Source organism: Pyxicephalus adspersus, chromosome 2 (genome assembly GCF_032062135.1).
Source record: "Pyxicephalus adspersus chromosome 2, UCB_Pads_2.0, whole genome shotgun sequence".
NCBI lineage: Eukaryota > Metazoa > Chordata > Amphibia > Anura > Pyxicephalidae > Pyxicephalus > Pyxicephalus adspersus.
The window spans coordinates 75,423,266-75,440,827 of NC_092859.1; the positions used below are offsets into that span (position 1 = coordinate 75,423,266).

General features: G+C 35.3%; 1 protein-coding gene across 1 annotated transcript in view; it reads right to left on the reverse strand.

Annotated features, from left to right (window-relative positions):
* Positions 1-17,562, reverse strand: part of CDHR2 (cadherin related family member 2) — a 42,994-nt gene that overhangs the window by 1,277 nt on the left and 24,155 nt on the right. The window contains exons 18-31 of the mRNA XM_072401042.1: positions 17,124-17,193; positions 16,121-16,732; positions 15,725-15,796; positions 14,581-14,630; positions 13,515-13,666; positions 13,304-13,406; positions 12,035-12,123; positions 10,941-11,021; positions 9,914-9,991; positions 8,879-8,939; positions 7,650-7,774; positions 7,121-7,234; positions 6,849-6,932; positions 3,869-3,929 (exon numbers count right to left, since the gene is read on the reverse strand). Of these exons, the coding sequence (XP_072257143.1) occupies positions 3,869-3,929; positions 6,849-6,932; positions 7,121-7,234; positions 7,650-7,774; positions 8,879-8,939; positions 9,914-9,991; positions 10,941-11,021; positions 12,035-12,123; positions 13,304-13,406; positions 13,515-13,666; positions 14,581-14,630; positions 15,725-15,796; positions 16,121-16,732; positions 17,124-17,193 (1,752 nt within the window). The remainder of the gene's footprint in view (positions 1-3,868; positions 3,930-6,848; positions 6,933-7,120; positions 7,235-7,649; positions 7,775-8,878; positions 8,940-9,913; positions 9,992-10,940; positions 11,022-12,034; positions 12,124-13,303; positions 13,407-13,514; positions 13,667-14,580; positions 14,631-15,724; positions 15,797-16,120; positions 16,733-17,123; positions 17,194-17,562) is intronic.

Below are 17,562 nucleotides of genomic sequence, written 5' to 3' on the forward strand. Positions count from 1 at the left end.
AAATGTGTGCAGAAGGCACAAAGACAATGAATATGTGTGTTAATTTAAATAAGGTTGTGGCTTATTTAAATGGGTTCATTTTGATGTAAATGAATTATTAAAAACTCTTAAGAAACATCACAATATTTTTCCAATCCCCAAAAGGCTTTGCTCATATGTTGGTCTGGACCAGTGTTTCCCAACCAGGGTTCCTCCAGAGGTTGCTAGGGCTTCCTAGCAATTTTGATTTCTCAGGTCAGATACTTCTGACTCAAATGATCTCTTTAGGTTTTTGTAAGGGTTCCCACTGGCCAGCATTCTTCTCACTGATCACCACACTAATGTACTATGAGTTATGAATATGGTAATTATAGCAGGGGTTTCTTAAACACTTCAAAGGTTGAGAAACATTAGTCTGGACTAAAATCCAGAGACTGTTTTTATGTATTACAAAAATCATTTCATAAAGCCCAAAGTGCAGCACTGTGGATTTGTTTGTAGGGATGGGGATACTACCAATGTCTCTAAAGAAATCATAATATTTGTACATACCAAAAGAAAAAAAAACTATAGTATTTTTATTATTTTTAGGATATACATGTAAAATATAATTGTACAGTACAGCACAATGAATAGAGGTAAGCAGGGACTACGGACATGCTGCAGAAAGTAGCCAGGGACTATGAACAATGCTGCAAGAGGTGGTTGGAGATCATGGGCCTGCTATAGGGGATGACCGGGAAATATACAGTTATTCTGTCCACTACTTTTCCTATGATCAGAAATACAAATTCTGATATAAATATACAAATGTATATATATATATATATATATACACACACATTTGTATATATATATATATACTCTGCTAGGAAAGCTGTTTGCAAACAGTTAATCTGCTTCTATGGAGTTTGCAATAGAGTCAGCCTGGCCTGTTATTCCCTTGAAAAGCACTGCAGTAAAACCTGTCAACAACTCTACAAGCTTGTATCTGTGTGGGTGTCTTCTGTTACTTCTCATCATCTCCTTCTGTGAGCCCCATTACATTTCTTTTAGCCTGCTGACAATGTTACTAATTAATATACCTGGGACGTGTTTTGTTAGGAAAACACACGGTTACCTTTGCTTAAAAGAAAACTATTTTTTTTTCATTTATTTTTTTTTTTATAAATCTGAATATGATTGTCTCAATGTAAGCAGCCTTATTTGTGTGAGTCTGTGTAATAACCTCAGTTCTTTATTTTTTTTTTAGTTTGAAAAATTATATGAAGATGAAACTTAAATGTATACATATATTTATGTTGTCCATCGTATACACTTTTTTCTATGTTTTTCGTGTAATTTTCTGCTTAGGCTCACACACACTTTTGTACCATGGTGTGTTGCAGTAACACTAGCATTAAATGGCACCTCAAAGCACTGCAGCTCCGACACAAAGGCATTGCATAGAGGGAAACCACATACCACAATAACAAATGGGTGTTATTGCAACGCACATGGCTACATGTCTTAAAGGGCATTTATGGTCATTTAGGACCATCTAAAACTTGTATTGTATAATATATGGAATTCTTTTAAGGGGATCACGCAGATATGTTTATATGGAACACCATTGTAAAAATATAAAGGCGCAAGTAATGATAAATAAAATATGACATCACTTAGCAAAAGTACTTCAAAAATGAACCCACACAAAGGTGTTATAAAAATGGTGTTAATTGTTTTTAATCATTTTGATGCTTTTTGCTGCATTTATGTTGCAAAATGTAATAAAATTTAGGCATCAAAACATGATATCATATATATATATATACTCTGCTAGGAAAGCTGTTTGCAAACAGTTAATCTGCTTCTATGGAGTTTGCAATAGAGTCAGCCTGGCCTGTTATTCCCTTGAAAAGCACTGCAGTAAAACCTGTCAACAACTCTACAAGCTTGTATCTGTGTGGGTGTCTTCTGTTACTTCTCATCATCTCCTTCTGTGAGCCCCATTACATTTCTTTTAGCCTGCTGACAATGTTACTAATTAATATACCTGGGACGTGTTTTGTTAGGAAAACACACGGTTACCTTTGCTTAAAAGAAAACTTTTTTTTTTTTTTTTTTTATAAATCTGAATATGATTGTCTCAATGTAAGCAGCCTTATTTGTGTGAGTCTGTGTAATAACCTCAGTTCTTTATTTCTATTTTTAGTTTGAAAAACTATATGAAGATGAAACTTAAATGTATACATATATTTATATTGTCCATCATATACACTTTTTTCTACGTTTTTCGTGTAATTTTCTGCTTAGGCTCACACACACTTTTGTACCATGGTGTGTTGCAGTAACACTAGCATTAAATGGCACCTCAAAGCACTGCAGCTCCGACACAAAGGCATTGCATAGAGGGAAACCACATACCACAATAACAAATGGGTGTTATCGCAACGCACATGGCTACATGTCTTAAAGGGCATTTATGGTCATTTAGGACCATCTAAAACTTGTATTGTATAATATATGGAATTCTTTTAAGGGGATCACGCAGATATGTTTATATGGAACACCATTGTAAAAATATAAAGGCGCAAGTAATGATAAATAAAATATGACATCACTTAGCAAAAGTACTTCAAAAATGAACCCACACAAAGGTGTTATAAAATGGTGTTAATTGTTTTTAATCATTTTGATGCTTTTTGCTGCATTTATGTTGCAAAATGTAATAAAATTTAGGCATCAAAACATGATATCAAGGAAGGAGGCTAAAACATACAGGTCTACTTTAAAATGTTTTCACAGAAAATTATGCTTACACAAATGTTTCCAATAAACCTAAATGTGTGAAACACAAGTTACGTATGTGAAAACATTGGACCTTATTGTATTTATATAGGACCATAGTATAAATGCTTATATTGGAAATGCACGGCTGCAACAAAGTATACCTATGTTTGCCATATATGGGCACTGTATTGTAGTAGAATTATTTCATTCAGTTTTTTTTTTGTTCTCTAACACTCCAGCATGCTAACATAAGCAGTAGGCAATACACACTGAGATAAGCTTGGGAGTGGGCGTTAGGCAGGCTTGTAGTAAATATTGGCTTGTAATTTAAAGCCCCATTTTAGAATATACAGTGGGTGTGCCAGGGTACTTAGAAACAGAACTGGTAATTGTATAGACCAGGAACAATGATTTCTGCTAAAAATCTGTGGGGCTTTTTTATGCACTTAATCCAACTACAATGTACTCTTTTTTATGTACTTAATTATATAAAATTTGGACAAGATTTATTGCAATAACTCTCAATTTTATATGATTATCAGGAAGTTCAGGTTGCTTTAGGGGAATTTCTCTCCCACAACATCCCTGTAAAATAGGTACTAGGCAAGGTTGTCCCCTGTCTCCTCCATTAAACCCTTAGCAGTATTGATTTGTAGTAACTCCAACATATGAGGATTACAGTGGTATTCTGTGGAATACAAATTTGCTCTGTTTGCAGATGATATTTTTATGTATTTGACCTATCCTCTTGTGTCTCTTCTAAATTTGTTTAGACCACTTGATACCTTTCCTCCTCCTTGGGGCTGTGAGTGAATCGCTCAGTAGTCAGTAGCTCCAGAGCTTGTGACTACACCTAAACAAATTTTGATTTTGAATGTTGCCCTGCCTCTTTGCAATATTTAGGCATTCATCTCTCTCCTAGTTATGGGTCGCTTTATTAGGCCAATTACATCCCTCTATAAAAAAAAAATTGGGGCATAAAGGAATCCGTTTATTTGTTTCAGTGCCAATAAATGTTGAACTAATACAATTAAACTGAAACTTGAATCATTTTGCACTGGAATGACACTTGATACACAATAGATATGCTTACATATATTTAGCTGCTAATACATACCTGGTCCATAGATATGTCAACTTTAACCCCAACAACAATATTATTGTAATCAGAGTGCATACTGCAAAAAAAAGTAAAAATAAGCATTAACACCACAATTTACAAATACAGGCTGAACATGTTTTTGTTAAAAAAATTAACAACATTATACAAATTATTAGATAACTTTATTTTTTTTTTTACTTTTGAGCCAGGTAGCCTGTTAACATACCTTACCCCTAGTCCCCTGCCTTTTGGCTTTGCCTTTAGGTGGACACAGCTACACAGTCCTGACACACAGTTGCACTTGAACCAGGGGTGTACAATGTATAGCACACACCACAAGCATTGTATACAAAAAGTTTCAATTTTAGTTGTATGATGGCTAATTGAGCTACCCATCAGTATCCCTTCTAACTATTTAAACTCATGCCTGTGATTAAAGCAGGAATAGTTTGATTCTTTTGCTTAGCACTGACCCAGATAAGAATGACAAGGAAAACCTGGATATGAGGACAAACTCTATATTTCCCTTGAGGTCATAGTAGGAGTGAAGTCTGAAACTCTGTCCTTGAGAATTAAAAGACTGGGTAGATGATCCAGTCTCACAAAATTGAAACACTAGCCTGTAACATCTCTAGCTTTTCTTCATACATGATATAGAGCAGTGGTTGACAATTTTTGTACAAACTCCGGACCGCGCATGAGCAGAGAGCCATATTTCACTCAAAGGGGAAGAAACTTCACCAAGAATGATGTCATGATGACGTGAGTTTTGTCCAGAGACACATCCTGCCCATCGCCTTGAGCCTAAGATCCATACGGGAGACATGGTCCGTGGCTCAGAGTTGCGGACCACTATAATTTTCCCGCAGACCACTGGTGTGACCACTGATATAGAGGAGAGCTTTTAAACTATTGCCCGGATTCTAATAGCAAGGTTGACATTTTTCTTGTTTACATTACCGCATTGTAATGATGTGACAAAATGTGCTGTGGCATACAATGCTTGTACTTGTGCATTGCTGTGCCATTTATTTTTTGCAAACTAACATTTGTTTGGAATTCATCTGTGTTGCTATGCACTGCAAAGCAATATTAAGATGTGATAGACTGCACAGAAATGCTAGGTGACCCCATTTTTGTGGGTTACAGCCCTTTTATATTGAATAATCTACATAATGCAGGGCACAATAATACTGATGCTCAGGGTGCGAAAATGTGTTGCAGCTCATTACGCTCTTTTGTAAATGGGCCTTTTTAGCTCTAGGGATGGATGGCTGCCTACAGATGAGATGATGGAAGAAAACTTCCAGTATTTGTCTCACCTGGTCATGCACCTGTACATGAGTAAAAGGGGAGAAAGACACTACACCATTGGTAAATGTCCTAAACAACTATGGTAAGGAACTGAGCTCTGTGAGTAGCATATAAATTATGCCAATAAATTTAACAATCTGTTTGTGCCAAAATATGATATTATGGAATATTGAGAAAACATTTTATTTTATTCATGAAATCAATCATTAACTGAACAGGATCGTTCATTGTTTGTACTTTATCAAAAACAAAAATGTGAATTATAGCATTCTATAGTATAGGAAATCTTCCTTATTCTAAATATCAGCCTTAGATCGGTTTAATTTCTTGTACTGGTGAACTATTGGCCTTTCAAACAGAAAAGCATTGTTTACTACACTTGCCCATTCCCACTGTGGAGCAGATCAGTCCATGAATGATAGAAATACTCACATAACAAAAGTCTGGTATTTGAACTTCAAGGGCTCTATTTATAACACAGGGAATCAAACACTCCCTCAAATATTCCCTCATGGAAATCTTCCAGGTCCATTTGTTTTAATGGCAGCAATTCATTCCCATGAGAGAATATATGGGGGATGTTTTATAAAAAGAATCCCGAAACTTGGATCCCAAATAAAAGTGCAGTTTAAGTTTTCTTAGTGACTATTTCATGAAATGTATAGTAAGAGCTTGCAGAAATCATGTATAAAATTGTAGGTATAATTAATAATAATATTAAATTTGAATATGTATCAGGATTGGTTCTAATTAAACCTTCATCATTAGGTAAATATGGGATTGGCAACTACTGACTTTGTTTTCTAGAGGTGTAGGGTTAGGGCTGTAATCTAGAACCTGTCTTTACTGCCTTGCAATGTGAAATTTTTTCTTTGGATTATCAAAAGTCAGTTCTGTGCCCTGTGACCCAAATACTTGCTTACACTAAGACTGCAACTGTCCCTTTTGTACTGCAAAAGACAAAGGCAAACCCCCAGAGAACACAAGCTTAATGGTATTTCTCTTCAACTTACAACTAAATTTCTACTTTTTTATTCAGGATTCTCCATGTATTTAGTATACATTCTGCCAATGCAGGGTTCTTCTTACCCCTTCCCAATTGTGTGTCTTCCCAATCCATAACTTGTTGAACTCACCAGGAAGACAGCAAACCTTTTGGTTAAAGCCTCTCCAACTTGCACTTTAATGCTTTCATATTATACGTTTGGTATAGTGGGTAACGTTTCTGTTGAGTTTTTCCATTTTTATCCCCAATGTAAAGATTTACAGTCACTTTCTAAGACTTTCTGTGCAAAATGAGATTGTTCTTCACTCATCATGGCTTATTTTGTGTGCTCTGAACAGAGGGCTTTCTTTTTTTATTGAGAGAATTTTACAACTTCCACTAGTTCCAACATAGTCTTTGAAATTCCAGATAACAGCCAATTGTAAATTCAACTTAAAACTCACATGGTAGAATCTGACTGTACAATTGATAATACTTTATATTATGAAAACCTACCTAAGCTATTCAGTCAGGCAGACCCTTGTGCTACATAGCTGTTCATAGGTCTAAACGAGGTTGTACAGTCAAATTGTAACTTATGTGGTGGGCATTTCATAGATGGTGTCCAAGATCTGGTTATGTTAGGTGCAGGTCAAGCAAGGCTAGACCTGTGCAAAATATTAAAAAAAAACTCACCTGACAGAATCACTAACAGAACTATTTTCTTCAAAGCCCAGGTCTAAAAAGTTGCCCATATCAACATTCAGCATTGGGTTGGCACTAGAGTAAAAAAATATAATGCATATAGTGATAATAAAAAGGAACATAATATACACACTGTAAACACAAAAAGTACATCTACATCAATGAAAAAATATGCCTGGCATGTTATCATTTCTAAATAATGAATTTAAACAGTCCACTTCTGTAATATCAATAAAAACCTTTAAATTACTGTAGATTCTTACCCATCTTTGTTGAATCTGTTGGTACCAGGTATGGCCTCCACACCTTGTGCAGCTTCTCCGGGTAAAGCTTTTGCAACTTTTGAAGCTTTAACAGCTCGTAACTTTCTCTTGTGACTTACAAACAAAACAAAGGGGTTACATTTTTCAACAACATGAATTACTTATACAAAATGTATCTGTTATTAGATTATACAGCACTATCATGTGAGTCCAGGGTGGAGGAGTGGGGGACCATAATGCCCTGGGCTCACAGGAAATGGTTTGAATGATGGTGGGCATCATTCAAGCTAGAAGAGAAGCAACCCCGGAATCCTAAATGGTTAAATCTTTAAGAGACAGTGTCAAATTTAAGCTCAGTAGAACAGCCAAAGCTGCTTTTTTGTTTCTTGGGCTAGAAAATAAAATGCAAACTTTTTGCCTAGGCTGCAGTTAAGTTTTTTTAACTGAATACTTAGATTCTTATATCAGTCTAATAATGGCTAGTTGTATTCAAATGGTTATGGTCTACAAAACTCAAAAGTCAAAGTACCTTTTCCTCATACAGACCAACGAGATGGTCATGGAAATGGCAAGAACAATCAAAACAGCAGCAAGGCCTGCAATTATTCCATAAAGTATTTTATTCCCCTGCTGTAGTGGACCTTCAGCTGTTCCCTATTTGAAAAAAGGAAAGAGACAAGTAAACATAATATGCAAAAGTTAAACTTGTATAATGAAATATATCTCCCCACTGGATATCAGTGCTTCTGCAAGAATCTATAATGAATAATATAGTATAATATTATTACAGAATGTGTTTGTTCAGTACAGTGAATTGGTTTGTTTTCATTCTCATTGCTCAAATACAAGATATGCTTATCTATAGGAATCAGTTTAAGTTGACAACTACCTGTGTATGTATTTCAAGTCTTGAAATTTAAAAAAAAATACATTTTTCAATACTCAAACCAGGCCCTATATTAAAGGACCTTAAGCACACACATGTAAAATAAAACACAACAAAAGGCTGCATTTGGTTTACTTAGACTTCAAAGCAAACCAATCTTAAAAGGACATGCGGCATCCAGAGAAATGCAGCACATAGCAGACCAAAGAACAACTTCTGAATTGTCATCCCAAAATTCATCAACTTATCAAAATGCATTTTAAAGACAGGAAAACAATACTAGTCTACGCAAGCCCTAATTGTTCTAAAAATATGTTTACCACCAATGCTTAGCACTTGTATTTGCCTTGGTATGCATGGAGGTGTTCTTCAATGCATAGTCTAAAATCTATGGTATGGTAAATAAAGAGAAACCCACAAGGTTTCTTCTCTCTCTATTTGAGCAGGGGTCAGCTGATAGGTCAGGATGATTAAGAAAACTGAACCTGATTTATTAAAGATTTCCAAGTCTGGAGATGACAGACTGTCATGGGGAGAACTCACTGATCCAGCAAACCTGGAATGGCTTTCCTAAAAATAATTTGGCAAATGTTTCTAATCCTGGACTAGATTAATTCAACACTTGCCGGATTACCTAGGTTCATCTGTCTATTTACTCCAGTCTTGGAGAGCTTTAACAAATGAAGCGTATTGTGTAATGTTTCATCTATTTCTAACACCAGAACCTTACCTTGCTGATTTTAACAAAAGTGATGTGACTGACTCCTGCACTACTCCTGTGATAATAAGTATAAAAAGTATGAAAGTACTGGAATTTAAAAAAGATTAAAAAAAGAGAACTGCATAAAGTATATGTGATGACAAATACTTACAATTAGAGTGAGGCCTAATGTCAGTAGGGTACGGAGAACTTCTTCATTACCTTGTATGATTCTGAAAAAAAGGTGTCATATACATAATGAATGTTGTGATAGGAACACAACTGTTTTCTACGACTAAATTGAAACAGCCCTGCAAGTAATCTAAAAATACCTTATGACCACCCTGTAAAAAACAACTAAACACTTATCTAATCAGTTACTGTGAATGGACTCATTTGTTGGGACCATGTTTGTAATGTAGTCATTTAGGGGTTACAACCACAGCAGCAGGACACAGTGGCAAGGGACACACCATGCAATACACCTAGAAATTTTAAATAGCAGTAGCGATGGAAGCTCATGAAGTAAATAAAGATTTCCTTTGCCACCTACCAGGTAAATATTCAGCCTAATCTTACAGGGTGGCTGCCAATGAGTACTTATATGATGGCGCCAGGGTCACCTTACAATGAAGGAATGATTGCAAAGTTAATGCAGATGCATTTTAGCAGTTTAGTTTGGGCTCATATCTGAAGACCATGCTTTTTATTATGGCATGTTTGTTAGACCTATTTAAACTTTGAACAGTCTTTTAAGTCGATCAATATTTTAACTTAATTATATTTGTTTGGGAACAGTTTGCATTTAATTGCTTTTTTCCTAAATGTCGTTGTTGTTGATATTGAAGATTTTATTTGGCTGATGTGGGTATTTACCCTCTTCTGGTTTGTTGGTAATGCTTTAAATATTTCCAATTCTTCCAACATAATTTGAATTCAACATGTAATCATTATTTTGTAATATGTTACACAGTCCTGTGCTCAACTGTCACCCTTTTATAGGATGATGGTCAGCTAATGTGTATGGTAGTTATTAAAGTTAAAACAACCGCCAGTTCTCATTCAGTCACCAGAAACATTGAGTACTGAACATAAGAAAGTGGGCTTTGTAATAATATTTAAAAGCATTTTGTAAGTTGATAATGTTGGATAACTTAATGTTTGCACACATCAATCTTGTTTCATTACTATGCACTTTAATACTGACCTGCTAAGTTCATCTGGTGTTATTGCAGTACCATTGGCGAACACACAATATACAGATAGGATGCTTCGTTTACTGGCCCTAAAAAACAAAATTAATAAATGGTAAGAGAACACTGTAAACTGAACAAAACCTGTAAGATGTGCTAAAGTTTGCCAATTTAAAATGGCCTAGCATTTGGTCTGAGCAGGAGTAATAGTGTAATAACATATTTCTTTCCCTCTCTCTTTTCCTTTTAATGTAGGTCACTTTTAGTATTTGCTATATAGTTACCGCTGTTCCCCAGATGTTTTATATATATCGTCATGCACATACCTACATAAAAGAATGTGGAATGAAAAATATAGGACAGACATATTTTTGTTCATATCACATTTATTAGGATGGATTGTCAGTGAAAGAACAACCATAACACAGTTTAGCAGTAGGCAGCAGGCTAGAGATGATAAAATTACTCATTTGGTGCAACCCACTTTCCACCATATGGCAATATAGAGGAACTATTTCTCAGGTAATTCTTTTATTCAGTTTGCAATTTCCAATATATTCAATTGTAAAATACATTTCATGCAGGTTCACAAAAGTTTGATCTATGTCTGAACAAAAAGTTATACTTCAGTGATTAAAATAGGTTAGCCTTCTGCTGAATAAAGGATGAGACAGGAGAAATACTGAGACTCTAGGGGTTTTCAAGACCCAACATGTAGACATGTATAAATTTGATTAAATTAGAAAATGTAAGGATGAACTTTTACCCATGATTTCTAAGGTCTTAGAACTCCCAAAGTGAAACAAATTAATATTAGCAAAAGTGAAATCTAAGTTCAGTAAAAAAATACACTTCTTTCCAGTATCCAGTAGTGAATAATCTGTTACTTTTTTTGACCCTGTAAAATAGTTTGCAATGCTAAATACTTCTATTCAGTTACAGGAAGGGGTACTGATACTTGTCAATTTGTTCTGGAAAAAATAATATTAGCTAATCAATTTATTATTGCAAGTAAACCCGTGCTTTAGCTTCAGTCCTTACCGAGAATAGATTCTGCTTGTGTCTTCCTCCGGTTCAATTCCAGAGACAAATACTGATGCACCGGTTGCCAATGATAATTGCCTGTTGGACATCATACATGATATTAAAATGTAACTTGAAGCAATCATCAGTTGAACTATCATAAAGAAACTACTACTATGTCTGAGATATTAGGCCTGATATATTAAAGCTCTCCAAGGCTGGAGAGGATACACTTTATTCAGTGAAGCCGGGTGATCCAGCAAACCTGGAATATATCTGGTCCAGGATTCAAAGTATTTGCTAGCAAATAGCAAATGCGTTTGAAGAAATCCATTCCAGGTTTTCTTGATCATCCAGCTTCACTGATGAAAGTGTACCCTCTCCAGCTTTGAAAAGCTGTAATAAATCAGGCCCGTTATCTCTACTTTAGAAAAACAGCAAAAATACTTAAGGTATATGGGAGCTTTTTTTACATGCCATGTAAATTCAGCCAGTTCCCAAATGTACAGAGCCAGATCAGGCAGCATAGCCAAGATGGTGACCAGAATATATGACAGTTAGGCAAAAGAGTTAGGTCACCACTCTGACCATCAGACTGTGAATTAACTACAGAGAGAATAACAGCAAACTCAAGAAGTGATTGTTTTCCTCTCTCATTTGGCCTGATTTAATAAAGCTATCCAAGGCTGGAGAGAATACACTTTCATCAGTAAAGCTGGGTGATTCAGCAAACCTGGAATGGATCTGTTGCAGGATTTAAAACATTTGCTAGCAAATAGCAAACAACTTTGAAGAAATGTATTCAAGCTTTGCCGGATCACCCAGCTTCACTGATGAAAGTGTATGCTTTCCTGCCTTGGAAAGCTTTAATAAATCATGCCCATTGACATGATTTATTAAAGCTATCCAAGACGGTGGAAGATAGAGTATCATAAGCGAACCTGGGTGATGCAGCAAACCTTTAACAGATTTCTTAAAATATTTAGCTATTAGTTGACAAGAAAAATATTTAGCTATTAGTTGAGAGAAAGCTCATTACTGTGGTTTATTCCATATTATGCGTGCTCCTAATGTAATGTCAAATCAATGAGAATAAATATGCTTCTCCTTACCCCATGATCACAGCAATTTGTTCTGTCACTTCATCCACTGACCTTGAGAATCGCAATATAGATCGATAAGACTCATCTATTGTAAATATCTTAACACAAAGCAAAAAGGGAAATATGAGTTCATTACATTAGGATGTATAAATTGTAGGTAATGACAGCAAAAAATGTTGTATTTACTTTTTTTCTTATATAAATTATTCTATAAAAAATATGTTATACCTTTATTTAGGCATCCCACAATGCACTGAATTCTAAGAACAAGTTAACTATTCCTTGTTCAGTTATTTGACTAATTATCTATGCTGCTACAGTTTGCATGCCAGTGTGTCCCATTGTATACCATCATCCATACCTGTAGCATGCAAATATCTATGTTACTGATGAAATAAAGGATTGTTTTAGATTTCTTCATCAAAGTTGCCCAGGTAACCTTTATTGCAATCACTTCCAATATTCATGTCTATGTCCTCTGTTTTCCCAAATATTGGGCCTGGTTTATTAAATCTTTCCAAGGCTGTAGAGAATACACTTTCATCAGTGAAGCTGGGTGATACGGCATACCTAGAAGGGATTTCTTAATCATTTACTATTTGTTAGCAAACATTTTGAATTCTGGACCAGAACCATTCCAGGTTTTCTGGATCACCCAACTTTACTGATTGAAGTGTACTTTCTCCAACCTTGGAGAGCTTTAATAAATCAGGCCCAATAGGTCTATTTAAACTGTCTGCTTCAAAATAACTGAAATGCTAGTGTCAAACAATGTACAAGAAAATGCAACTTTTATATCAATTTTTTTCCAAAATCAATAAAAAATGTGCCAAAAAATCCAGTGTCAAATTGTCTGTGATTTAAAAGAAACCTGGCATGTGCTTCATGCAGGCTGATATTGTCAAACTCTGCTTTTGAAAATAGAAGCTGTCGGACTTTCACTTGTAGAATATGTGGCCTGGGGTTATGGCTCAAACAATCTAAAACCAGATAAACCTTTTTTTAGATTGAAATATATTAGAAAATGGTTGTATGTTTATTTTTTGCTGCCAAATGACAAGAGAGAACATTTTGGTATTGTGACACCTCTATAATTTTGCATTTCCTATCACAAGGGTAAATCACCCCAACAGGGACCCAGACACCAACAGAAACCTGACAGTCGAGATAATATTACTTCCCCACTCTATTCAAAACAGGAAAATGGCTATACATGCACTTTAAAAAAAGAATATAACAGTATTAATTCTCAGCATTTTAGCATGGTGGCTATCTTACAGTTATAGAGCGGGTGGCATTAAGTGGAGGGTTTCCTTTATCCATCACTCTAACTGTTACATTGTATTGCCCCTTCAAGGTTCTATCTAGATTGCTGGCAACTCTGCAAAGACAAAAAATTGACAAATATTTGTAGGTACATAGTTTAATGAATATAAGATCAATATAACGCAAGGAGAACATTCTGATTAGTGTTATAATGGTAACTGACCTTACAGAGCCAACATAAATGTTGTTTTCATTGATGGTAACCACAGAAAATAAATTGCCAAGTTGCTGGTCTCCACCAGTTGAAAAGATAAAATCCACTTTCTCGATTGAAAAAAATAGCTCAGCATTTTGCCCACTGTCTTTATCTTGTGCCTGCAAAAGTCAATAAACCTGTTAACATTCTTTGCAATTTGTATCTGGTCACTGAGCACAATGAGCACAATGGTAACATTTTACCCATACACTTTTTTTGTTGTTGGTTTTTTATATGACCTTTAATAATCTGCATACCCAAAATCTTCTACTTGAGTATTTCATGCTTAATAGCCTCCTATTCTGCAAGTGCTAGTTGTCTGGCTGTATACTAACCCACTTGCTTTAAAATTTGAAGCAACTAGCTTAAAACAAGTTTGCAGATAGAGTTTGCTCTGACAAGTTTGCTCTGACTTTTGATATATGAAAGTGTCCTAAAGTTCTGAGTCCATAGAGCCAATCGATTTGCAGAACATAAGAAATGTATTTGACATGTTGAGGTACTCAGCCTGCAGAGGACCATACAGTATGTTGATCACAATATCATTGATTGATAAACTGGGTCAGATACAGATCTGCATGCCAATATTAGGAAAATCAAATTTACAATATTCTACCTAATTCCTAAAACTATGCCTAACCACCCGATTTAAAAGTTACCTTGACACTTGCAGTGGAAAACTGCATGGGTAGCCGCTTCAATGTCCATACCAAACTGCTGCTATGCGCCCAGGAATAGGGACCATACCACAGCTTAATGTGTTTGCATGCATTACCCTTGTAGTTGTAATGTGGTTCTTCCAAAAAAAACTTCAAGAATTGCACCATGATCTACCACAACCATTACAAATTTGTGCACAAAATAGTTCCCAATCACTCCAGTTAAAAAATAAAATGGCCCTAACTCTTCAGTCTAATACTTAAAGTGAACCTAAGCTTTGGTCATGCACAGAAAAGTAACTGGTCCACTTTAAGATCCTCTCTGTATACCTAGATTCCTATTTATTTTGTAAAAAAAAAAAAAAGAATACTACCTTTACTGAGGCCACTTCAGTGTTGATGACAGCAGTTTCCGGTATAACCACTGTAAGGATATAAAAAAACAAACAAACACCATTGTCATAAAACATAACTGTTCAAAATGTAAAATGTGTTTTAAAAAAATGAAAATTTAGGTCGCTTTACTAATATAGTGTATGGTATAGATAATGTATGTGATCACCCCTCTAAATCATTGAGCTCAAACTTTTTAAAGATGAGTTCAAAGAGATTTTAGACAATTGTGCACTTTCATCCTTGTTGCAATCATTTGAAGAAGGCACTCTTTTCTAGCATGTATGGGCTTTTGAAGCAAGGTCCATAAAGACAAAGTCTGGTGTGGGGGAACCTAAGTTTCTTAGAATTCTGACCTCAACAGTATAAAATCTTTTGGTAATAATTGGAACAATGTTTGTGAGACAGATCTACTCATCCCGAATCAGTACACAATCTTGGACATTTCCTTGGACGCATTCCAAGACTATGTGGAAAGTGTTCCCAGAAGAGTGGAAGCTGTTGCAATTCCAAGGAAAGCACAATTCTATATTGATTCCCATAGTTGTAAAATAATATAAGTTTTAATTTTGTGACTGTGGGTTGGTGCATTTTTTAAGGTTAGTGCAGCATCCATTTAGCCTGTGTGAGCTTACCTGCTCCTAAAACAAAGAGATTTATTATCACACCTATGGTGGTGCTCAAAAATGTCCTATATACCTAGGTCTTAAAGACTGCAGCTTGTCAGTAATGAAGTTCAGCAATTTATCTGCAAATCATTACAGAATCTCAAGTTCATTTAGAGAAAAGTCCTCTAGTGCAAGGCTTGTTTGTTAACTGACAGTTCAAGCTGTCATTCGCAGCTGTGCTTTGACTTGCACTTCTTGCTTTTGGAGAGTGAAATCCACTAGCCACAGCAATCACAAATAGCAAGAAAACATCATTAAACTATGTTGTCACTTACTAAATATTTTCAGTCACTGAGACATGAAAGAATATCACTTGGAAAACAGAAAACGAATAAACATTGAATTTTCTAGCAAGTTTCACACATCTAAATGGTTTGTTGGAAGCCGTAATTTTAAGTCCAACAGCATAAAGCACTGTAGGCAAGATCCCAAAGATTAAATGTTAGTTATAACTTACCAAAGGCTTGTGTAATTTCTAAGAATTCTGGAGCATTGTCATTGGTATCCAGTATGATGACTCTCTGGGTCACTAAGCACAGACAAAAACAATATGTTAATACATAAGAGTACATTAACATTTTAAATCATTAAAAACATACTAAGAAGTTTTCAATACATTTTAGAAGCTATTTGTAAAATTTAAAATATAGACTAAGGGCCATTTTAGACCCATCTGCTGCAGGCTCAACCAACCTATCTCATGCAGCAGCAGTTATTTAATTAGATGCTGTATATTTTTAATAAATTCACGTATATGTGTGTGTATTCATGTGTGTGTGTGTTCCTCACTGGGATTGATTATATAATAACAGATTTATAAATTGTCACTAAACATAAATTTTATTGGTGAGACCATTGTTGCTGTATCTGTCCCCAAGAAGTGTTAGCTTGTCCTCCACACGCAACAGCATGTCTATCCGGTCGCAAAGCTCATAGTCAACATCTTCAGTGTAACTCACAAACAGCTGTCCATCAGGTGCCAGCCACAACCAGTTGTAGCAAATGCTGCCTGCATCTTTCGAATTTTTATAGCAGGTGACAGACAATGACTGGAATTCTAGATCACTGTTTGTGTCAGGATCAGTGGCATTCAATTGTGCAATCTTCTCTGGAACACCTGTCCATTTTTCAACAACATAGAGATCAACCAGAGTTGTGGGGTTTATATATGGTGGTTCATCATTGAGATCAAGCACTTCTACAATGACTGCGGCATTTGCAGAGTTACTGACGCCTTTAAATCCATAGTCCTGTGCTTCAATAATCAAAGTGTAATTCTTTTGCTGTTCATAATCCAGTTGGACTTCAGGATCTAAAAACAGCTGCCCAATATATTGGCCTAAATCCACTTGCTGTCCTCGGATAATAAAGTTTCCAGATCCACCTTGAGAAATTCGGAAACTAATACGGTTGTTTAGTTCTGTCTGATCTGCATCACTGGCACTGAGGCTCCCAACGTAGACTCCTGAAAGGAAGAATGGGTTTTATTTAGCTATGATTTTATAAATATATATCATACTCAATCTTAAATCATATGAATTCCATGTTTTTTATGCCCTGGTGCAAGGCATTGCTTTAGAATATGCTCAGAGTGGAACCGCATCCTATTATGTTATGTTTCCCTGTAAAAAAGAAGAGTGAAAGAGAAGAGAAGGAAAAATATAAAAGAGTCACATATTTAAAAAGAAAGGATTTGTGGTATAATTTGTTGTGGGTCTGCAAGTTTGTAGTCATACCCCAGTAAGTAACAATGTTATAGTAAAACTATAAAAAAAAAAAGAGGTAGAAAATATATGCATGAGAAGCAAAAACAAGCAATTTACATAATTTGATATCATAGTCTGATAAATACTTACCTTCTGTACTTTCATTAACAAAAAATCTATATTCTTCTTGTGTAAAAACTGGAGCATTGTCATTTAAATCCTGAAAGAGAAATGAGTATACTATGTTACCTTAAAGTTACATGTTGCAGTAGCACTAATAATAATAAAAGAAAACAATATATTATTTTATGTATACATTTTTAGTTCTACCAAGCTGCTACTGGATTTCAGTAGTACATATAGGCAAACAGACCCACAGAGTAAGGTAAGCCCTACCTAATTTGTGTGCTTGATTTGCTATAATTTTTGGAGTGTTTAGGCATGAGTAACATATCCTTATATTTGCTGTAAAATGGCAAGCCTTAACTTTGAGTTTAGGTCCACATCACAGAAAAGTCACACAAACCAATGTAGCCCTACTTTGTACTGAAATGAGATACATGTCTGGCACTGAAAATCACTTATAGCA